A 22,514-nucleotide genomic window follows, 5' to 3' on the forward strand; every position below is an offset into this window, starting at 1 on the left:
AACATTATGATTTACGCAAGTTGTATAATATATGAGTAAACGATAGGAACAAGGCCACAACAAGGCCTTTATAGTTGTTAATATCTGTGTTATCGTCATATATTAAATAAATCTTTTCGTGTCCGTGGCAAAGAGTCAAGTACTATAGTACTTAATAAGTCAACGTACATACAAATTCCTATGTTCTTCGCAACTAGATTTGCCTATATTATACACACATTAAAGAATTCAATTCATAGGCAGACAACGAACGTCGTTGTTGGAAAGTAACTTCCGTCACCCATGGACACTCGCAACATCAGAAGAGCTGCAGGTGCGTTGCCGGCCTGTTAAGAGGGAATAGGGGAGGTTAAAGAAAGGAATAGGGAAGGGTAGGGAAGGGAATAGGTTAGAGGATTGGGCCTCCGGTAAACTCATTCACTCGGCGAAACACAGCGCAAGCGCTGTTTCACGCCGGTTTTCTCTAAGAACGTGGTATTTCTCCGGTCGAGCCGGCCCACTCGTGCCGAAGCATGGCTCTACCACGTAGTCCTACATAAGTCGGCTGGATTTGACATAATCCACCAAACTTATGTAGGTCTGCCATTTGACTATGAATTTTCTTTGGACAGACTAAATACATCATGGTCTATCTCACCTGCTGCAAGTCACTGAAGGTCTGCAGGAAGCGCGGTGGCTGGTAGACCTTGCGTACGGTGATCTTGCCGTCCGTGCTGTCCTCACCTAGCGGGTTCACCAGCTTGATGCCGTATACTCCCGCGTCGGGGAGCTCCATGGGATTGATTTCAATGCCAACCTGTAGGTGTTGGAAGAAACTTGTGAATTCTCTTGACAAAAGAACAATGAAATTGCAAATTTAAAGACTATATCTTTAAATTTGCAATTTCATTGTTCTTTTCGCGTGAAAATCTTTTGTTAAACTTTGTACAGTCTGCCGTAAATGCCGTACACAAATATTGTTTCTTGATGATAAAGCCTTTCATTTTCAACAAAAAAAAAAAAACATAAAATCTTTACTCAAAGTTAAGGTCTACTTCTACCCACCCTCTTCCCATCACACGTCAGCAGCATCTTGTCGCTGGGTTTGAGCGGCACACCGTCCTTGGTCCACGTGACCTGCGGCACGGGGTTGCCGGTGAAGGGGGCGGTGATCGCGAGCGGCTGCCCCTCTTCCACCGTGACGTCGCGCAGGCCGTGGATGAACTGCGGACGCTCCTGGGGGGAGGAGTCGTCCGTGCGACCTGGGGAGGAGTGTATATTGATAAGTAGTGGCGTGTGATTTTGGTATAGAAGAAAGCGAATATGAAGCTTGAAAAGTGAGTAAAAACATCGTCTTATATACATTTTTGCAGATCGAGACTAGACTAGTGGATTGTATAACTAAATATTGAGACTTAGCACCTGATTTTGTTCTTTCATTACTTGAACCCTCAGAATTACAAGAAAATAAAAGGAGAATGCCTGGAAAATTTTAGTTCCGAGTGGAGATTGAAAATTCTTTATCAGAGAGACATTGTCTTCTCTCCAATGTTGCTAACGTCATAGCTCGCGCGTCACTCTACCTTCCGGTAAGTCTAAACTATATTATGATATAAATTCAATAACTTACTAGCGACAGTAACATCGGCCTCGCTGGCGGCTTCGCCCTTGTCATTCGTCAGTATCACGCCATATTTGCCAGCGTCAGCAGCTCGCGCCTCGTCTATGAGTAGCGCGTGAGTTCCGTCGGGCTGCGAGACGAGACGGATGTGGGTGCCGTCCGGCTTCAGTTCCTTGCCGTTTAGTGTCCTGCAAAGTTTTAAACGAAAACGTTAATTTGAGTCTTACAGAATTCAATCTAGTTAAGTTACTCTATTCAAAGACCTTTTATTTTAATAATACCAAAATTCCACAAATAAGTTTGTGCCGCATGACTTGTATATAAAATATCAGTTCTGCTATCATAGTATTGCTTAGTATGTTCCTCTTTGACTTGTATCACAACACAGCCCAATCGCTCCGAAGTCTTTTCCACGGTACATAAAGTGGGTATAAAAATATGGCCTATGAATTTCTCCTTATTCCAAAGTCTTATCTTCTTACCATTTAACAGTGGGCGCGGGGTGTCCGACGACCTTGACCTCCAGTTTAAGTGGGAAGCCCTCGATCACCTTCGTCGGCTGCAGCTGCGACAGGAACGCCGGCTTGCGCTCCTTCTGACCGACCTGCAATTGCAAAATATTTAGCTACAGAATAGATACTGGAAGTATGGTCTAGTACTCTAGCAGCTAACTCAGTGATTACATATTATTATTACGAACAAACATTTCAGTGAATCCTTAGGTAGACGTTCTAGGTGATAAATAATAAATACAAGATTTCAAAAAAGTTCTTCTTCGGAATATCAAACTCTTAGCATATGTCTATTTTTGTTGAAAATTACGGAAAATTGAGACATATTAACATGGAAATTTTTGATGCTGGGTATGTTAACATTACAGTAATATTTGATGCTGGGTATGTTAACAATGCTAATCCAGGAATTCAGTGGCATTCAGCTTTCAGTACTATAGTTTCTTACAGTCTTACCTCAACTTTAGCCTTAGATTCGGCTTCTCCCAGCTTATTGGCCAGCGTCAATGTATAGACACCAGCGTCCTCGGGCTTGCAGCTGTCGATACTGAGGCCGATCACGCCGCCCGGCTGGTTGATGAAGTTCACCGCCTGCGACGGACGGATGGGTAGACCTGGGACATACAAAAGAAACAGTAAGCAAAAACTTTGTTCATTAAAATCCAAAATCGTGACGCTTCTGTTGTAAATGGACCAATTATATATTATTGTAAATTACCACAACAGTCCTGCAAACCCAACTCGACGAGTCTAAAAAGTTTTAAATAGTCCCTCAAGATCATCAATAAAATAAACAAGATGCTTGAACTTAAACAAAATATCAGTCTTCGAACAATTAAAACTAGATAATAATCGAAAAGATCCATAATTGACAATGATTATTAGCAAAATAAAATAAAAAACTTTGATGTTGACTCACCGTCCTTGAACCACTTGATCTCCGGCGCGGGGAAGGCCATGACCTTGGCCTCCAGCTTAAGCGGCTGGCCGACCACCGCCTTTGTGTCCTCTAGCTCTTGCGTGAACGACGGCTTGCGCGGGGTCGCTGATGATGAGAATTATTTGTTAGTCGCCTGATTTGACCGTACAAACAATGTAAGATAATAAGATTGTGTGTTTTTTGCTCGAAAAGTCGCTTGATAGAAAAGGGACTTTTAATTTTCGATTTGACCCAAATAATATGATTGTATCTGAATGGTATTCAAATACTAGGTAGTGCTTATAAAGTCTCTGCGAAAAGTTTTCTGTAGCACTTAAATACTTTGGCAACAACTACAGTCTGTCAAAAAAGTCATGAAATTAAAAAGTGGCAACATCGTAGTGTCATCCCTTTCAAATCAATCTAAGAAAAAAGGACTTTTTTGACAGACTGTAAGTACACAACACTTTTTAGTAACAAAACTTCGTAAAACACAACGTACACCTAATACATTTAAACGTCATTTTTAGGTCATTGATTATAAAGTGTATCTACTTTTATCAGCTGTGTATATATTCTATACTCACGGTTAACAGCCACAGCGCACAGCGCGGAGTAGTCGCCGTTGGGGTTGGATATGACGAGCTTGTAGGCACCGCAGTCGGCCGGCGTCACGTGCTCTATGCTCAGCTTCACCGTGCCGTCGGGCAGGGCGGTCTGTTTGACGTGGGCGTCGTCGGGGGATAGCTCCACCCCGTCTTTGTACCTGGGGGATGGGAATTGTAACAAATATTTAGCAGAGAGCAATTCACTTATGCTTATAATCACTCAACGACAGAGATACTTTGCGGTCTTTTAGGAACTAAAAGTTGCCATCGACTGCAATGAGTAGAAATATTTCATTTATCGCACAAGCCCTGCAATATATCCTATATCAGAGCTTTGATGGTGAGAAAAAACAGATTGACCGAGAGATAGAGAGAGTGACTGACAGACAGATCGACACGTTTTCGCATTTATTATATTTTAGTACTCGTATGTATGGACATTAAAGATAGGTGAGTACTTTGCGTGGTCAGCTACATTTGCCCGCTCTTTAGGCCCGCAGAGTTTAATCAGGTTTTATGCCCACTATACGAAATTTTAGTCAAACATCATATATTTTGCAATAGCTGTATCTGCTGTTAAACGCCGGTTGCATTGCTGTCGCGAGATACGACATTACCCTACTGGAATAATCGGAGCCCGCATATGAATTCTCCGTATGGGATTACATTACACAGTGCCAAAATCAACTGTGGGCATAAAAACTCACCACTTAGCAGTAGGCATAGGGCTGCCGTCCACCTTGGCTTTGAGCTCCAAAGGCTCTCCCTCGTCCACGTCCCTCTGTCGGTCCAGCTTGTGCACGAAGCCCGGCGCCGACTGACCCAGGGATATCATGGCGGTGCATTCCGCCTCGCCGGATACGCTGACCGCACGGACTTTGTACTAGAATCATAATTATGATACCATGCTAATAATTATTTTTTCTACAGAAATCGAGATAAATTAATAGCTAAATCTGAATAAATCTTGTTTCAATATTAAGACTGTTTATTTCTGGAGTGGTGGTGATTAGAGAAAAATACCAGTTCACGTCACTTGTAAGTTCTAATGAAAGACGCAAAATAACAAAAACGGATAATATAGCATTGAATATTTTTCTTTTTGGAGAGAAAAATATACATGCATTTGAGACCAATTCTAAGTTTCATTAAATGCACCGTTCAATGCAATTTCTTTTAACTTCCTATCTTAAACTCAGAAAAACCCAATTCTCTAACACCCATATTTAGCTCTCACCTGTCCCGCATCGCTAGCATTGAAGTTCTTAATCTCGAGCTGACTGTCCACCTGCCCCTCCACCGTGGTGGTGATCTTGTGTCGGTCATCATCATCAATACGCTTCCCGCCGAGATACCACTGCACCTCGGGTTTGGGCACGCCGTCGCAGCGCACCGCGAGAGTGACGTCGTCAAAGTCCTTGACTGTCTGTTTCTGGAGCGGCTTGGTGAATACCGGCTCGTCGGCTGAAAATGGAGCAGTTTTAAGACAACGGAAAAGCGTGAAGGCCCGTAAATGTTTACATATACTGTATATGTAAACATTGTATGTTCATCTATAGTGCCTATCATCCTATTCTGATATTCACGAACGACGTGCCAACACGTAATAATGTCCTAGGACCTAGATATTGACATTTTTAAAATGAAAAAAAAAAGCAGGAAATAAATTACGGACTTCAGTAGACTACATTTTATCGAAACTTATCTCATGGTTTTAAAACTTTTATAGTCTAAAGTCTAAACAACGAGAAGAGTAAAGTGTCTGTTAATTGCTTGTTAACCAAATCTCTTCACGAACGATGCAGGCAACTAAAATAACAAATTCAACTCACTATGCACAATAAGCTTCGCCTGCTGCGCGCTCTCCCCTATCTCGTTAGTGGCGGTGACGGTGTAGACGCCGGCGTCAGCTATGCCGATGTCCTTGACCGTGAGCTGGTAGGTCTCCGCCTCCTTGTCCTCCTTGATCTGCACGCGGGCTGACGGCTGGATCACGTAGCCGTCTTTGCTCCTGCGAGTGGGTGGAAAGTCCATGATTGACTACGTACAAGTAAGTACTCACAAAATCAAAGGGTAGACTTTAAGGAGCAATGTCTAGATGTCAAGGAATTGCTCCGCTAAAGTGCAGTCACATAACACTTAGATATTTTACATGTATCTTGACCACACTGTAGGTATCATTCCAACGTATACAAAAGAGTGAAATCTGATATCATTAACTTAACATCATTATCCAAATAGACAATTTTGTGGTTTTGATTATACGATATTTAAATGCTTATCGCATTTAAATATCGTATAATCAAAACCACAAAATTCCATAAAGTCCAAAAATATAATAATATTTTTACACATTGGTCGGAACAATCAGGACATTCTCATACATGGGTACAATTACTAACCATTTAACTTCAGCGACGGGGTTGGCCTTGATCTTGGTGATAAAGGTGGTCTCCTCGTAAGGCACTGCAGTAACATCCTTGAGGGGCTCAATTTCTGGTCGCAGAAGTATGTCCAGACGGGCTGAGCTCTCGCCAATACCGTACGTGTTCTTGGCTTGGACGGTATATACACCCGTGTCCTCGTGACGACCTGTAATTATTGCACGTTGTAAACTCGAAAGTTTCGTAGAGGCTTATTAAATTGATAATTGTGAGAGCTGACATCACAAATTGAATTTTAGGAATAGTTTCTGCCATTAATATGGAAAGTCAGTTGCATTTTTTTGTAATTTATAGCATCAGGAGCTGTCGTGAAATTCGTTTTGACGGGACACATAATAGTTTTAGCAGAAGCGAATTCCTAGATTGAGGCCGTCCTCATTCCATTGTTAGTGCACACGGCATTTGAGTGCAAAAGACTTGGGATGAAGGATTGGGATGGAATGAAGGTTGGGGGAACGAAACATGTCATTTCGTAAATTGGCAGAACAATAAGTAACTTACCAGTAGGAATCTGCAGTGTGAAGGTGCACTCCTTGATGCCATGATCCAGCTCCTTGCTGTCCTCGCTGATCTTGATGGTTGCGTCAGGTATGATGAGGTTACCGTTCAGTAACCAAGACACATGGGGCAGAGGATCCGCTGTGCATACAGCTTGTAGAGTTACAGGTTCTCTTTGCATGACGCGTTGAGCTTCCAGTGGCGTCTTGAATATGGGTTTGCGGAGTTCAGCAACGGCTGAAAGTCAAAAGAGTGAGGTTATTTTCAAAAGGTTTCAAAAGGTTTTTCAAAAGTCTTTTTTAGAAGGCATTCTTTTAACGGTATTTTTATAGATGAGATGCAATTGGGACTTTAAACCTTACTACTTTTACGAATTTATCATATTGCTACCATAAAGAACTCTTATTATTTTTGTATATACAGTTCCGAAGGTTTTAAGAATCTTAAAACTTACGTGTGACAGTCAGCTCAGCCTGCAGCGCCTGCTTGCCGAGATTGTTGACGATCTCGCACTGCCACTTGCCCGCGTCCTTCAAGTCCACGTGGTCTATGACCAGCTTGTACAAGTTTCCCTCATTGACAACGTGTACCCTGTCGTCCTGCTTGACCTCCTCCCCGCCGTGCAGCCAGCGGACGGTGGGCTTGGGAGCTCCCACCGCCTCGACTGTGTAAACTAGTGGTAGTGATTCGAATACGGATCCATCCTTCAAACTGCTTTCCTTTAGTGATGGGGGTGCTGAAATAATACCCTCGTGTTACTTCGTGACTTTAAGGAATATAGGGGTTAAACTTCAAAAAAGAAAGGTGTTGAAAGAATAGAATCGAGACCAAGATAGTATGTACAGTAAAATAATCCAAGAAAAGCCTTCCAAAGCTTAAACTCATGTGTGCATACACCCTGAAATGTTGCCATATTTACAGCCAATTTATTTTGTATCGGGAGTCGGGACTTACCGAAGTAATTGACGCTTTCGAGTGTGTAGGTGTGTGTGTTGTCTGATGTAGTGTGCTAGGCTACTTACCGATCGGCCGGGTTACACATATAAAAACACTGCGCTGAAGCATGTACGCTGTGCGCGAAAGCAGCTATCGTAATATATATAAAAAGTTACCTTTGATCTGTAGATGCTGCATTCTAGTGCCGGCGACGAGGAAGATTCCAAGTATTAGTATGCCAGAAGGGAATGTTATTACGCATGCGTGCTAAAACAGACATTACAGAACATTAGAGGGGGACAATGTTCACCTTACCACAGTACTCGTAAAGCCATTTGATATTTTCTTTCTTCTTACTACTCCCCGAGTTTTCGAAATGAAATTCAGAAAGAAAACATCACTCTAAGCAACAACCTAAGCAACGAATAATTATGAATAAATAAATATTTGTTAATTCCCCAAAGAAGAAATAGCGTTATTTTCATAAACTTCAGCCGCGCGCATTTTTTTCATTTTCAAATTATTATTATAATTTACTTGAAATTTACCTTTTTCCTCCTCCTCATTGAGGATATCATCTAATATGCTTCTCTGTCTCTGGCTTCGTTTTAACAACGCTTCTAAGTCCTCATCTGGCTCCTCTTCTACGCTGAACAGTTCACCTTTCAACCTCTTTCTCTTTTCTACGGTAGTCTCGGCTGTATCTTTAGTAATATTTTTGACGTCTTTGGCATGAAGCGGTTCGAAAACTAATTCTTCAACTAATCTATTTCGGATATCGTCAATTTTGTCATCGATTTCCTTTATTATGTCCCTGTCGAACTCCTTGGATATACTGATGAGTTTCTCGGTGATGTCGTTTTCGAACGTCTTTTCACTTTTCTCTCGCAATATCAAAGATTCCTCGTCTCCATTGTTTGTGATGTAATCTTCTTTGAACGAAGATTGCCGCACATAGGAATCTTTACTGAAAACCTTTCTCGTTTCATCTATATCGAATATAGATTTGGAGAGGTCTTCGATGGAAATTTCTCGTGAGAGCGAATCGTTTCGCCAACTCATTTCATCTTCGGAGACTGACATTATGGAAATGGTCCTATTACCGACTTGTCTGCTGTGTCTTGACTCGGCATCAGAGTCCGTCTGAGGTTCCTCTATAATACCGTAAGTACCCCGTCTGATGTGATCAGGTATTACGTAATTGCCTACCTCAGCTAAATAGTAGCTATGACTCGCTATCTCCTCGACTTCCAAAGAAGTTTTATGTGGTTTGTTGGGTTTAATAATTTTTCGGTCATAAAATTCGTCGTACTCCTCATCGTCATCATCATCATAGTATATATTCGAAGTCATTTTGTGTATAGTGCGCGTTTCGGCTGGACCTATCGTTTGAAATAATATTATTTTTCTTTGGTTAAATAGAATCTATGGAAAATTAATGAGGAATAAAGATAGAAGATATTACAATGTAATGAAATTTAATCGAAAATATATTTTAAAATAATGTTCTGTTTATATTATAACATACTATAATGATTAAGATGGATACAGAGGAAGGGAAGCGGTTAAACATAATACTGACCTGTTATAATGGCGCCATGAGATCGAGAACTGCTAACTTTAGATACGATAATTGAGCCATCCTCACCAGACTTGAACGTTGTTACAGTTTCAAAAACTCGGCCTAAACATAATAAATCACACTTTGGTTGTTAAAGAAAAACAAAGTTATAAGCATGCAGTACTTAAAACGTGAGATCGCATCATGAAAGCCTTTGCTGCGTAATATGAAGCTACAAGCGCATTTATACCTTCAGTTTCAGCACTCATTGGTTCACCAACAACAGATTCCTTCTTGACTTGTTTACGTTTTGGTGCCGCTAGTTCTACATCGATTGACACGTCTTCGATGACTTCTGGTTCAGTAACATGTTTTTCACCTTTTCCTATGGTATAAGAAACCTCTTGAACTGAAGGTTTCTTATTGCGTTCGTTATGATTTTCGTCCCAGATAGACTTGTCTTCTGCAGTTTCAGCTCCACCTAAAGACTTCTTTGCTTTAGATGGTAAAGTCACTTCCTCTATCTGAACATCGCGGGCACCATCGTTTCCAGCCGATTTCTTTTCGCTCGTTTCTGATTTCAAATATATGTTTTCTGTTTCAATAGACTCCTGCTGCTCTATTGTTTCAACTATTGAATGAGCTCTCTCTAGTTTCGGTACTGCGGAGTTTTTAGTTTTTATCGGCACAACCACATTCTCTACAGCCTCATTTTCTGTTACTGATTCTGGTTTAGTTACTGATTTTTCTGCCGTTTTGGAAGATTGTCTATCATAATCGACTTTGACCTGTTTTGGCTTTCCATCGTCACCATGATCATCCCAAAACGATTTTTCTTCTGCAGTTTCTGATTCCGTAACCAATTTTTTTGCTGATTTAGAAGTCTGCCTGATATACTCAACTTGTGTTTGTTTTGGCTTTCCATCTTCCTGGTCATCCCAGAAGGGTTTCTCTTCTACAGTTTCTGGTTCGGTAATAGATTTATTTGCTGACTTTGAAGTCTGTCTGATATATTCGACTTGTGTCTGTTTTGGCTTACCATCTTCTTGTTCATCCCAGAAGGATCTTTCTTCAACCGTTTCTGGCTCGGTAACAGATTTGCTCGCTGACTTCGAAGTCTGTCTGATATACTCCACTTTAGTCTGTTTCGGCTTTCCATCATCCTGATCATCCCAAAATGATTTTTCTTCTGTTGTTTCTGGCTCAGTAACAGATTTTTGAGCTGATTTGGAAGTCTGCCTTACATATTCAACATTAGCCTGTTTCGACTTTCCATCGTCTTGGTCACCTGAAAATGGTTTTTCTTCTGCTGTTTCTGCTTCTGTAACAGATTTGCTTGCTGACTTAGAAGTTTGTCTGTTGTATTGAGCCTGTGTCTGTTTTGGCTTCCCTTCATCATTGTCATCCCAAAATGACTTCTCCTCAGCCGTTTCTGGCTCAGTTATAGATTTGCTAGCCGATTTAGAAGTTTGTCTAACGTATTCAATTTTAGTTTGTTTTGACTTCTCATCTTCATCTTTATCATCCCAAATTGATTTTTCATCAGCTACTTCCGATTTTAGGATATCAGCTGTTTTAGAAGATTGTCTGTCATAGTCCTTCTTAGCCTGTTTCGGTTTTTCATTTTCATCGTTATCCCAAAATGATTTTTCTTCAGCTATTTCTGGTTTTATAACAGTTTTTTCTGCTGTTTTCGAGGATTGCCTATCGTATTCAACTTTGGCTTGCTTTGGTTTTTTGTTTTCATCGTTATCATCCCAAAACGACTTTTCCTCGGCTACTTCTGGTTCTGTAAAAGATTTATTGGCTGTTTTGGAAGATTGTCTTACAAATTCAATTTTAGCTTGTTTTGATTTTTCATCATCATCTTTATCGTCCCAAAATGACTTTTCTTCGACCGTTTCTGACTGTGTTATTGTCTTACGGGCCATCATAGATTGTTGTACGCTTTCTACTTTTATAGTTTTCGATCTTCCGTCATCACCGTTGTCATCCCAAAATGACTTTTCTTCTGCTGATTCCGGTTCTGATGTAGACTTTTCAGCCTTGTATGACATACTTTGATTGACTTCTTCAATAACAACAGTTTTTGTTTTAGATTTTCCATCGCGTCCATCATTTTCGTCGATGCTCTCTGCTATGGAGATTGATTTTTTAGCTTTAAGTTTGTTTTTGTTATCTTCTATGTTCTGTACGTCCGGTTGTTTTTCTTCCGCTAAATCTTCTACCATGTTTTCGGCTACAGTTTCTTTTTTGAATCTCGAGTGTACTTCTTTCGCTATTAAAATAATGAAAATGACAGTGATATAAATATTGGAATGCATCATGGAATATTATTTGAAATAAATGTATTAATTAATGGGGATTGTGGATACATAGACTTATCTACGTGCGAGCACACCAGCATTCAGTCAATCGAATGCTTTTTTTGCGTTGTGGATTTTTGTGGAATGTTTTGTCCTATGTAACTAATTAGGACATAACTAAACTACACAATCGTGCAATGCAGTAGTACTCTATACTACTAATCACGCTGTACTATGTTAATCTATTACCTAGATTGGTGATCCTCTGTGTTCACTCGTGTAATGATCTCGTCTTACAGTGGTTGTTTAATTTGTTTGTGTATACCTCACCCATGTGCTGAGAGGATGTTTTGAGCTCTTATAAGTGCGACTCAAAATAAACGCATTGCATAGTATTTTGGATTCAAATAGTGTATCGTGAGAGTCCATTATACCGTCAAAATTGGAACTCTTTTAAAATAATATTAAAGTGAATTTTGATTTTTAAAGTGAGGTCTATCCAAGATATTTTTCTGGTATATAAAGAATATTTTTGTATATTGTATCATGTATACTCACTGTGTACTGTAACCGTACTCTTTGAAGACACGCTGCCGAACTCATTCTCAGCTATTACTTCATAATCACCACCATCTTCCTCTTTGACAAGTGTTACCGTCAGATTGTAGTTCTCCAACCTTTAGGAAAAAATTACAAAGGGTATAAAGTATATTCGGACTTTTATGTTCTTCAGATGATTTATTAGCACAAGACTACATTCCAAATTTAACAACAAAAAATTGTGGGTTAGGACACTAATGCTTAACAGCGACCATTTAAGCTTGTTAATGTTGCTAACTGTCACTACACAAATGATATGGGTCTGAAATAAAGTTTTATTTATTTATCGAAAATTTCTTACCGTTGTGTATCTCTCTCTATTCTGATTCTCGCATCAGTGGTGACTTCCTTGCCATCCTTGTACCACTTAATCCTCGGTTCTGGACATCCTTCGACCTCCACTTCCAACTTCAGAGTTTGTCCAGCGTCCACCGTCATATCCACTAGACTCTTGGTGATTCTTGGTTTCCCTGTAAAAATTTAAATTTACGAGACTATATTTTATGATTGTCTTTTAATCGTTCTGACTAAGAATTTTGCACATCAAGTGCAAATATTCATAAGATTACTTATTGAAAAGCTTAATTTAAAGACTTTTTATAATATGAGCATTTGCAGTTTTCATTTTAATGCAAAAAACGATAATGATAGACACACCTCTCATTTTATCGTAAACGAAAACTGAAAGCTTTAGTCCATTACAAGTAAATTTAGCACTCACTATTGACAGTGAATGTAGCCTGGCAGGAGTCGGAGCCGAGGTCGTTGGAGACCTTGCAGGTGTACTGGCCGGACAGCTCCGCGGACACCTCCTTGAGGATCAGCTTGTGCGAGCTGCCGTTGTCCACGCGCGTGTAGATAGACTTCTTTTCCGTTATTTCCACGTCACCCAAGTACCTGTGATGACAACAATATTTAATGAAGTAAACTATTGGTTTTTGCGGGCACATCGCATGTAGATTTCGAGCAGTATCTCTGGTTTGAGTGCAAAGTCATGACTCATTTAATCACAGATTAAAAAAAATGCATAAAAACATACCATTTAACAGTAGGTTCAGGGAAGGCCTCGACATCAACTGTGAATTCCACATTGACGTCTCCCTCCCTGGCGGTGGTGTTGGTGAGCCGCTGCGTGAACACGGGCCCGCATCGCACGTTCAGTATGCTGCTGTCGCTAGCTGAGCCGTGCACGTTGCGTATCTAATATGTTGGAAAACAAATAAAGATTACGTACGAAGTTCGACATGCTACTCGACTACTATATCGACTCGAATAGTAGTCGAGAAATATAGTAGATATCCACTCGAATAAGAAAGTGTTCACAAACTATTACACACCCTTAAGGTATTCCAACTCCAATGACGACAGCCATTGAAATTAAAAAAAAAAGGTTTTACGAAGGATAATGGCGACACCCTGGAAAATAAAAAAGTTATTTTTGCAACAAGTACACATACCTCACAGGAGTATTCTCCAGCGTCAGATCTTTCGGCGGATGTGATGACCATCTTGTGAGATTCTCCCGAAGACGATATCTTGATAACAGAAGATTCCTTGACCTCTTCGGTCTTGTTCTTGAACCTAAAAAACATTAATTCAGTTGTGGTGGTACAACTAGCGCCATAATCTTGTACCTTTTCACGTTCGAGCACAGACAGTAAACAAAAAGTTTTGTTCGACGTTCGACAATGTTTCTGATATGACATGTGCAACATGTCGGATTTTTGTTGGATTATTTAGCTAAGTATAGAAGTAGTATAATAGTATTGTAATAATCTTACCAAGTAACGGTAGGAGCCGGTTCAGCCTCAGTTCTCACTTCGAAAGTGACAGTTTCCTTCTCTTCGCAGACTTTATTAGAGCCCAAAGTTTTGATAATTTTAGGTGGCGAGGTAACATTCCATTGCCAGAAGTCTGAACATTGGTTGATTTCATTTCTGTAAGCATACTTTTATTAGATTTTTGTCTAAGAATTCATATTCTATTTTTAGCCCCCGACGAAAAAAGAGGGGTGTTATAAGTTTGCGTGTCTGTGTGTGTTTGTTCGTGGCATCGTAGCATCCAAACATGTGAACCGATTTTGATCTAGTTTTATTTGAAAAAGCTGACAAGATCAAGACCGTGTACTGAGCAATAGTTCATCATCATCAGCTCGCTAACTGCTGGAAATTTTGGGTTTATCTATTTAATGAACGGTTGTGAGCAACTTCTAGTTTTCTGTTTCTCGACACTTATTTTGAATCGGGGGTGTTTTCACATTCCTTGAATTTATGTTCCTAAAATGAGAAAACTAAAAAAAATCTGACTTACTTAGCAACAACCGAATATGACCCAGTGTCTGTAAGTTTAGCGTCCTTGATTGTGATCTTATATATTTCCTCTGATTCCTTCACGATCACTATACGTTCAGAGCTCTTGATCTCCACACCATCTTTGTAGAAAGTGACATCTGGTGAAGGAGTTCCCTCTATTTGGATGGTCACTGTATGTTCGCTGCCAGCCTGAAAATAAACTTTCACTTGAATAATATATCACTTGAATAATATATACAGTTATACGTAATATTCTGTGTTTAATTCACTCGCCCAGACATTGTAGATACTGTACACTTAGACAATTAATATTTGATATTTATTTTGAAGCAAAACTTTTTTAAGCGCGTTGAGTAATATTTTAAGGTCACTTCTTGAAAAAGAGGGTCAACGACGCTGTCACAATTTTAGGACTCAAGTTTCACTTCTGACACGTGTACACACGCTCTTTTATATTTTATCCTTTCGGCAACAATTAAATGGTTCCCGCGATAAGCGAAAGCGGGGATCATCGAGTGATCTATCGTTGTAAAGGTTTCCTTACCATGCACGTCTGGTTTTCAATCTTCTTCTTAATCTTCGGTGCGGCTTTGACAATGAGGTTCATGGTGGTCGTGTCTTCACCGAGCTCGTTGGAAGCTGTCACCTGGTATTCACCAGCATCAGCCTGTGTCACATTCTTGATAACCAGTGACATACTTTCAGTGTCTTCATAGAGGAACCTAAAATACATTTCATAATTCGTGGTACTCACTTTAGGCCCAATTTCACCAACGTCTGTTAGTGTTAACAGCTTGTTAAAATGTCATGCCTTCTCTTTCATTCATATGAAAAACGAAAGAGGTAACGTGATACTAATTCGAGCATTAACTTTAACTGTCGTTGGCGAAATTGTGCCTTAGTCTTTTTATACAGGGTTGTTGGTATACGTGTTCTAGTTATGAGGTGACAAGGGTCACTTATTGCAATATTATTTTTACTCCCATACTATATGATTTAAACAAAAGTGAACCGCTTAAAACTTGGAAGTACCTAAAGCTTTAAATAAATAAGAATAAAATAAAATGTCTTTATTTCTTTAGAAACAGATTAAAACATGATAACTCTTAAACAGGGGGGGGCCCTATTATGAGCTCTTAAATCCATTCACTTTACGTCCTTATACAGTCAGATAAGGACGTAAAGAGAATGGATTTAAGAGCTCATGATAGAGGCCCAGTTCACTTTGCTTATGGGGGTAAAAGTCATAGCAAATCTTCACTTCCTAACGACGTGTATAATTATGACACTATTTATTATTTTAAATAAATTACGTTCATTTATAAGCAGTACATCATTTCCAACAGTAGGTATTAAGATCTTACTTGTGTCTAGCATCAGCTTCAACGAGTTTTCCCTCGTGTTTGAACACCACGTTGGGCTTAGGGTAGCCCTTGCACACCAGTTCCAGCATAGCTGATGCACCGCTCGCGACGATGGCTTCGCGATGCTCGATCACCAGCTGAGGCTTTTGAGGCTCACGATGTAAGACGTTTACTGCGCCTATGGAACATAAACGGACCGTCAAAAACTTGGATTGTTACTACCATAAACCTATAATGCTAAAGACCAACAAAGAGTGCGAGAGAGAAGAAAATCCTTTATGGAATTATAACAAGATGAAAAGAGAGAGGCAGTCTAATGAAAATTGTAACAACTTTTATTTGACAGGTCGTCAAAAGTCGTCAATCGTTTTTATGCCCTTTCGGTATTTGCAATTTATTATTTAAATCGTATGTTATTTTCAACAAATACTAGTTTATATAACAATAATAACTTGTGCTGTGAGTGATTGCAGTGTAAATCATAGGAATAATCCTGAAAAATATACATTTCACCCGTAATTAATCTTCATGTCCTAATTGCTACGATGTGTTTATTTTTGCTATATTCTGTCTTTAGTTCTCTATTTCAAATAAAATATTGTGAATCCTCCCTTTTACTTTCATATTTTGCGTAACTAAAGGTACTATTGTTCCTATATTACACAAATTTTGAAGAAAAAATTTTCATCAATTTTTTTTACATATACGCTAGTGCTTGAATCAAATTTATCGATATGCTTATCGATATTTTACAATAACATAAATCTAAAATAAAAATCATTTACCTTTATATTTATCACCTTAAACCCGGCCGCACATTATCCGAAATTTCTGATCAGAAAAATTCGGACGCCCGGCGGAACGCACTCTGTTCATATATTTTGTTATAGACCCATCATACTAAAAGAATTTCTGACGTGTCAAAATGTATGAGCGGGGCGGGGCGTCCGAATTTTTGTGATCAGAAGTTCGGAAAATGTGCGGCCGGACTAAAAAGGATATATTATCTTATTTTAACTAATATAATATAGTATAGTATAATATAGCTAATATATTATAACTACTTTAATATAGAGTAACTCTAAAACGAGAGGAAGGTTTATATTTATATATCATAATCATTTGTTTTATAGATTCCCTCAAGATCCTCTAATAAGAGGAAAATGGCTGAAATTAATTGGGCGTGTTGGTTGGAATCCCAAGAAAAATTTAACAATATGTAGCAAACATTTCATTGAATTTTTTTAAAGAAAAATTAGAACAAATACTATTTTGGTTAAAGGAGCTATCCCAACTTTATTTGTGCCAGTAAGTTTGACATACTGTTGCACTTGTTACTGAAGCAATTATTAAAAATAAGCAATTATAAGCAATTAATGCTTTTTAGTTGATTTAAGATTATACTTATATGAACTAAAAAGTATTAAATAATCCTTATTCTGTACTCAATCTTCATAATTTTGAAGTCGGTACCAGTCCTAAGTATATAAGTTGCTGTTATACTTATTCTGTCAGAGAACTGGCGATTAGGTTAGCTGGTACCGATTGCAAAATAATGAAGATTGAGAACAGAATTAATACTGAGTACAGAATAAGAATTATTTAATACTTTTTAGTTCATATAAGTATAATCTTAAATCAACCAATCCCTAAAACCAAATAAAATTAGAAAGCTTATGACTGATACGTTCTTTAAGTAAAATAAATAAAATTTGTGTATTGAATTACTTTTATTGATTTTTTTTTTATCGTAAAAGTAAAATACTAAAGGATCGTACCATCTGCTGTGTGTTTAATTATGTTTAATTATGTATAATTATTTTTATATTGAGTACTATTTGCTTCATTAGCTAACAATTTTTAATCTCTCAACCATTTCGTGTTATATAAAATTTAACAAATTTGGCAGTTTGCTTAAATAGTAATTTACATTTTAATTGATTTTAGATTACCTCAATTCATGTAAGTACTTATTAAGTAAGTAAGTGATTTGTATCTCGTCAGGACTTTATGTTTGAAATGTTAATTTTAGCTTAAATTTATTTCTTACCAGCGAAAACTTGTTATTGGCATATCGTTATATAATTTGTATCATTACCATTATAATTATGTGCTGTAAGTTTTCCCAATAAAATAAAATAAAATAAAATAATATTACTATTGTCATTACCTTGGAAGTCGGTTTTAATTTTTTGTTTTAAAATAATTATTTTACTCATTTTAGCTGTCCTTAAGGTTTTCTATACTTACAGTTGGTGTTTTAAAAAATCAAAATCAAAATTGCTTTATTTCTGAACAAATCTAAAATAAAATATATTTTCAGAATACATGGTGCCTACCACCGGTTCGGGAACTAAGCCGACGAGAAGAACCGGCGTAAGAAACTCGCACGCCCACTTTTCACCAAAAAAAGTGAGAAAAAGATAATCTTTTAAAATAAAATTTACAATGCTGTAACTAAAAATTATACAATGTAAACATAGATAGATACATAATAATTATAAGTCATGTAGAAGTAGCCTTGCAAGCAGTCATTCAGCATTCTACTCCCAAGATGTGCCATCGTTTATGAAATCATTTTGGCTTTGGCACAAAACGTTCTTTGACTACTTTTTTTAATTTATTAATCAAAAGATTTTGAACGTTTTCTGGGACCATATGTTCCCAATTGAATATCAAGGAGTCACCTCGATTTCTCATTGTTTCCATCACCAGACCACCACTTTTGTGAACATGATACCTACTCGGAACAATACAATGTACAAGAAAAGAAAAAAATTGAAAATCGGTTCATAAACGGCGGAGTAATCGTTGAACATACATAAAAAATATATTCACAGGCGAACGTCTAGACTCCTCTTGTTTGGAAGTCGGTTCAAAATAATTGTTATAAAAATATTATGATATTTTATAATATGTATTTAATTTAAGAATAAAATATAATATACTATGTGTGTTCTTTACTTTCAACGTTTACTTTCAATGTAAGGACTGATTTACCAGATAAATTTTACTTGAGTAATAAATAAGTAACTTTATAATGTGTTAAGTGTATATTATTTACCCCTATAAGAACCTCATGTCATAACATATCCGACGATTGAAAAATCATTCCAAAAGAAAATGTGTATCTACTTTTCAATCGTCACCTTTTTTTGCCAATTAAAATTTATGATACCTAATTTAAAATACAAATGTGTCAAAGTTGCATATTATTTATTTCTTATAGAAACTCAGGTAAAATAACTCGAACGGACTAATAGCAAAATACTATACTATCGATAGTATAGTATTTTGCTATCGATAGTTTAGTCCGTTCGAGTAGTATAGTAAAATATACATCACTAGCACACGCACACATTGACAGATCAAAAATGGTGACGCATTTTCGAGTTGTCAGGTGGTCTATACGACAGTATATATTAAGTCTATGGTTACTACAATCGTCGTCGACCATGCGCAGTCAAAGCTTCTCCAGACGTAGAAAGGCCGCAGTGATGGCATCAGCGAGAAGTCAAAATTGACTAATTAACACGTTGCAGGACGGACGGTTATAACCGTAAAAAAATTGACTACATAATACGACACTACGGCTGACGCAGTCGTTTATTTTTTGACTTTACTAAACAGTACGGCATTTGCAGATGAATTTCTAAAGAATGTACTTAAAATATAGGACTACCGTCATATCACATATTTTTTTCTTGTACGTAGAAGCAGTTGAATGCACACAAACATACACTGAAAATGTTTGTGTGAGCAACATCTAGGCAGTGTCTGTACGCACAGTACGGTCATGGCCGTGTACTATTGTGTGCAATCATTCGCAATTAGAGATGGGCATTTACCCGGTAAAAACCCGAGGCTCGGGTAAATACCCATTTATACCTATTTTTACCCACCCATTTTCATTTTATACCGGGTATAAATTAAAATCAGTTTATATCTCTAAAATATTAGCTAAAACAGATAATGTGACCCTTCTGATAAATAAAAATGACTGTTAAAAATGGCGTTTACGCTAAATACACCGACAATCACGAGCGGCCATTGCTTACGTAGTCGATGTTGAGGAAATACACTGCTCGTGATTGGTGGATTCAAGTGGTGTCCTATACAACTTAAATACACAATAATTATTGATTTGATTAAGTTCTTTTTTTAATTAAATTATGAAGACTAGATATTATATGTATGCTGTACAGGAGTATGCGTAAATTTTATTTTTTATACCTGTATTATTATCTAGATTATTACTTGGAAGCGAAATTCAAAATCATTGTTATAGTAAATATTCGCATACTTACTATATATTTTTGTTATTATTTACATGTACTAAATCTTGTATATAGCGATTAAAAAAGTGTTACATAATAATATATAAATCGTGCACGACAAGAGTTGTAAAAATTATAATAATAATTATAATGATTAAATTTTTTCTTTATTGTGCCTTTTTTTATCTGTTGTAGATATGTTATTTTTAATATTAAATTAAAATTTTGAGTTTTATAACTCAAATTTTTACATAGTAAATCGCAATATTAAGGGTTTAGCCAATAAAGTAATGTTTTACATATATTTAAAGACTCGTCAATATTTACCCGGTATTTTTAATTTATACCCGGCAAGAATGGGTATTTTTTAATTTTTACCTATTCCACCCATTTTTACCAATTTTTACCAACCCAATTTTTACCCACCCGCCCATCTTTATTCGCAATGCGTTGAGTAGTGTCGCGCCGCGTGCGTTCGGGAGAAATTGTGTCGCTGTGGTTTTCACAAAAGTTTTATTCACGTCAAAATTAATGCAAGAAGGTGAGTGTTACATTATTTTAGTAATTATAATGACTAATAATAAAGTTGTACTGATGTTAGTCTGAAAAAATGATTTGAAAATTCCCATTTTAGGTATAAATTACATGTAAACAAATTCTTATATTTTGTTATAGATGGATGATGAAAATCGCATCAAACAGCTACTAGAAGAAGTCTCAACACCGGAAACGAGTGATGAGGATCCTTAGCATGACGATGGAGGAGAGTACTTGTCAGATGATGACTATTGTCCACCGTCTTTTTTGGATTCTGCTTCTTCACCAGGCCCTCAAAATCCAGAGACGGCACAACCTGATTTCACCGAATTTGTACATCCTAATATCTTAGAACATCAGTTACCTGAATCGCTGGAACAGATTCATCAACCAGGTGGCGATAATTTCCAGGAACAAATTTCTGAACGAAAAGAAACCAGCGCAGCTAATCTAGAACAGTTATCTAACGACGAAAGATGGTCTAAAACTATTATGCCAATTGCTGATTTCGAATTTTCGCCTTTTCAACGGCTATAGCCTATTTACGGATCTAGCAGTACTGTCAATCTTCATTCGTTTTTTGATGTTGCTAGATGACACTAACCCGTAGTGTCATCTAGCAACATTGCCGTTGGAATATTTTGTATGAAGAATTTTACTGTCATATCATATGTTTTATTCAACTTAGTACCGACCCTCAACGTGTTAATAATTAATTAGTCAATTTTGACTTCTCTCAATCAAATTATTTGCACCCACAAATTGACTGCCTTACCAACTAGTAAATAATTTAAGATGATTAATTAATAGATCAGAGGTTCCCAAACTTATTTAGTCCACTGCCCACTTTGAGAATAAATTATGTCTTAGCGCCGCCCATTGTTTCAATTAAAAATGCATCCAAATGAAATAAAATTACAAATCACCCCCAAGCTTCTACACAACGCCCCCATTTTTTTTCTGGGTCCCACACCCTTTAGATCTTCAGCGTCCACAAGGGGGCGTTATCGCCCACTTTGGGAAAGGCTGGTTAAGATATTAAGATAATTGTTTATCGTGTCCTTAATTCAATCACTTCTTAACGCAAATAGAAAGCTTTGAAAAGTCAATTTCTTCAATATTACCTTGCACAGTAAGTTCAGCGGAGCAGGAGATGTTTCCAGTGCTGGTTTTAGCGACGCACGTGTACAGACCAGCATCTTCCGGCTTCACATGTTGGAAGACCAGAGCTAGAGAATCTTCATCATCACATAGCAGAACCTGGTTAAAATACACAATTTTTATAAATATCTAATTTTTTGCGAATTTGTTTCGAAAAAATTACGAAAGTGCCGTAAATAGGGCGGTGGCACCGGTGCCCAGGCACAGGGCGTAGACTCTGGGGGGCACAAAAATGGCCAAACCAGGCAGGAGTATTATTTTTTCGGTTTGCTCCCGATAATAGTTCCCGCTGCGCCCCTAGAGCACGATTCCAACAGTAAAATAGACCTATACATTGCTTTGGGTAATATAATATCTAAAAAAGCAAGGGCGCAGTTATAGAAGCTTGCACAGGGCGCAAAAAAGACTGTTTACAGCACTCAGATTGTGAATACCTTGAATCTCTCTTCGGGCTCGAAATCTTTTCCATCCTTTTTCCAAATAAACACTGGCTTCTCTCCTTTTGTTAACAGACCTTCTCCACCGGGTGGGAGCTCACCGAATATGTTCTTGTCATCTGTATTAATTAAATTATCAGTAACTATTAACTCAAATTTATCAACATCTGTTAGTGTTAATAGCTTGTTCAAGTGTATGGTCTTTTCTTTCATCAATACTGAGAAAAATGAGACAGGTAACTTAATACTACATCGACCATTAACTGAAACAGACGTTGCTGACATTTTATCAGCCTGTTACAAAATTGATTGCGCAAAAGTGACTTGAAATTCTAGTCCCTAATGTGTGCCACAATCAGGTGATCCAAAAACTTCAAATTCAAAGTGAAAATATTGTGATATATTTTCGTGTAATACACAAACTTCTAAACAGTATTGATAC

At 37.7% G+C, this 22,514-nt stretch overlaps 1 protein-coding gene across 9 annotated transcripts in view; it reads right to left on the reverse strand.

Annotated features, from left to right (window-relative positions):
- The window catches only part of LOC121730171 (obscurin-like), a 131,430-nt gene that overhangs the window by 14,381 nt on the left and 94,535 nt on the right, over positions 1–22,514 (reverse strand). For 5 of the 9 annotated variants that reach the window (XM_042119096.1, XM_042119095.1, XM_042119091.1 and 2 more), the window contains 27 exons: positions 22,070–22,191; positions 21,599–21,734; positions 15,661–15,838; positions 14,841–15,018; positions 14,295–14,485; positions 13,766–13,921; positions 13,442–13,565; positions 13,024–13,184; positions 12,706–12,881; positions 12,286–12,454; positions 11,943–12,061; positions 9,329–11,356; positions 9,100–9,201; positions 8,066–8,899; positions 7,036–7,317; positions 6,585–6,818; positions 6,042–6,231; positions 5,472–5,650; positions 4,877–5,103; positions 4,347–4,522; positions 3,619–3,797; positions 3,032–3,157; positions 2,569–2,726; positions 2,083–2,204; positions 1,610–1,788; positions 1,045–1,241; positions 638–796 (listed from right to left, as the gene is read on the reverse strand). In XM_042119096.1, the coding sequence (XP_041975030.1) occupies positions 638–796; positions 1,045–1,241; positions 1,610–1,788; positions 2,083–2,204; positions 2,569–2,726; positions 3,032–3,157; positions 3,619–3,797; positions 4,347–4,522; positions 4,877–5,103; positions 5,472–5,650; positions 6,042–6,231; positions 6,585–6,818; positions 7,036–7,317; positions 8,066–8,899; positions 9,100–9,201; positions 9,329–11,356; positions 11,943–12,061; positions 12,286–12,454; positions 12,706–12,881; positions 13,024–13,184; positions 13,442–13,565; positions 13,766–13,921; positions 14,295–14,485; positions 14,841–15,018; positions 15,661–15,838; positions 21,599–21,734; positions 22,070–22,191 (7,082 nt within the window). Of the gene's footprint in view, positions 1–637; positions 797–1,044; positions 1,242–1,609; positions 1,789–2,082; positions 2,205–2,568; positions 2,727–3,031; positions 3,158–3,618; positions 3,798–4,346; positions 4,523–4,876; positions 5,104–5,471; positions 5,651–6,041; positions 6,232–6,584; positions 6,819–7,035; positions 7,318–7,693; positions 7,785–8,065; positions 8,900–9,099; positions 9,202–9,328; positions 11,357–11,942; positions 12,062–12,285; positions 12,455–12,705; positions 12,882–13,023; positions 13,185–13,441; positions 13,566–13,765; positions 13,922–14,294; positions 14,486–14,840; positions 15,019–15,660; positions 15,839–21,598; positions 21,735–22,069; positions 22,192–22,514 lie in introns of those variants that run through there. The other 4 variants (XM_042119093.1, XM_042119092.1, XM_042119094.1 and 1 more) reach the window with 4 other exon arrangements.

The sequence above is a fragment of the Aricia agestis genome, chromosome 9 (assembly GCF_905147365.1).
Source record: "Aricia agestis chromosome 9, ilAriAges1.1, whole genome shotgun sequence".
NCBI classification, from domain to species: Eukaryota; Metazoa; Arthropoda; class Insecta; order Lepidoptera; family Lycaenidae; genus Aricia; species Aricia agestis.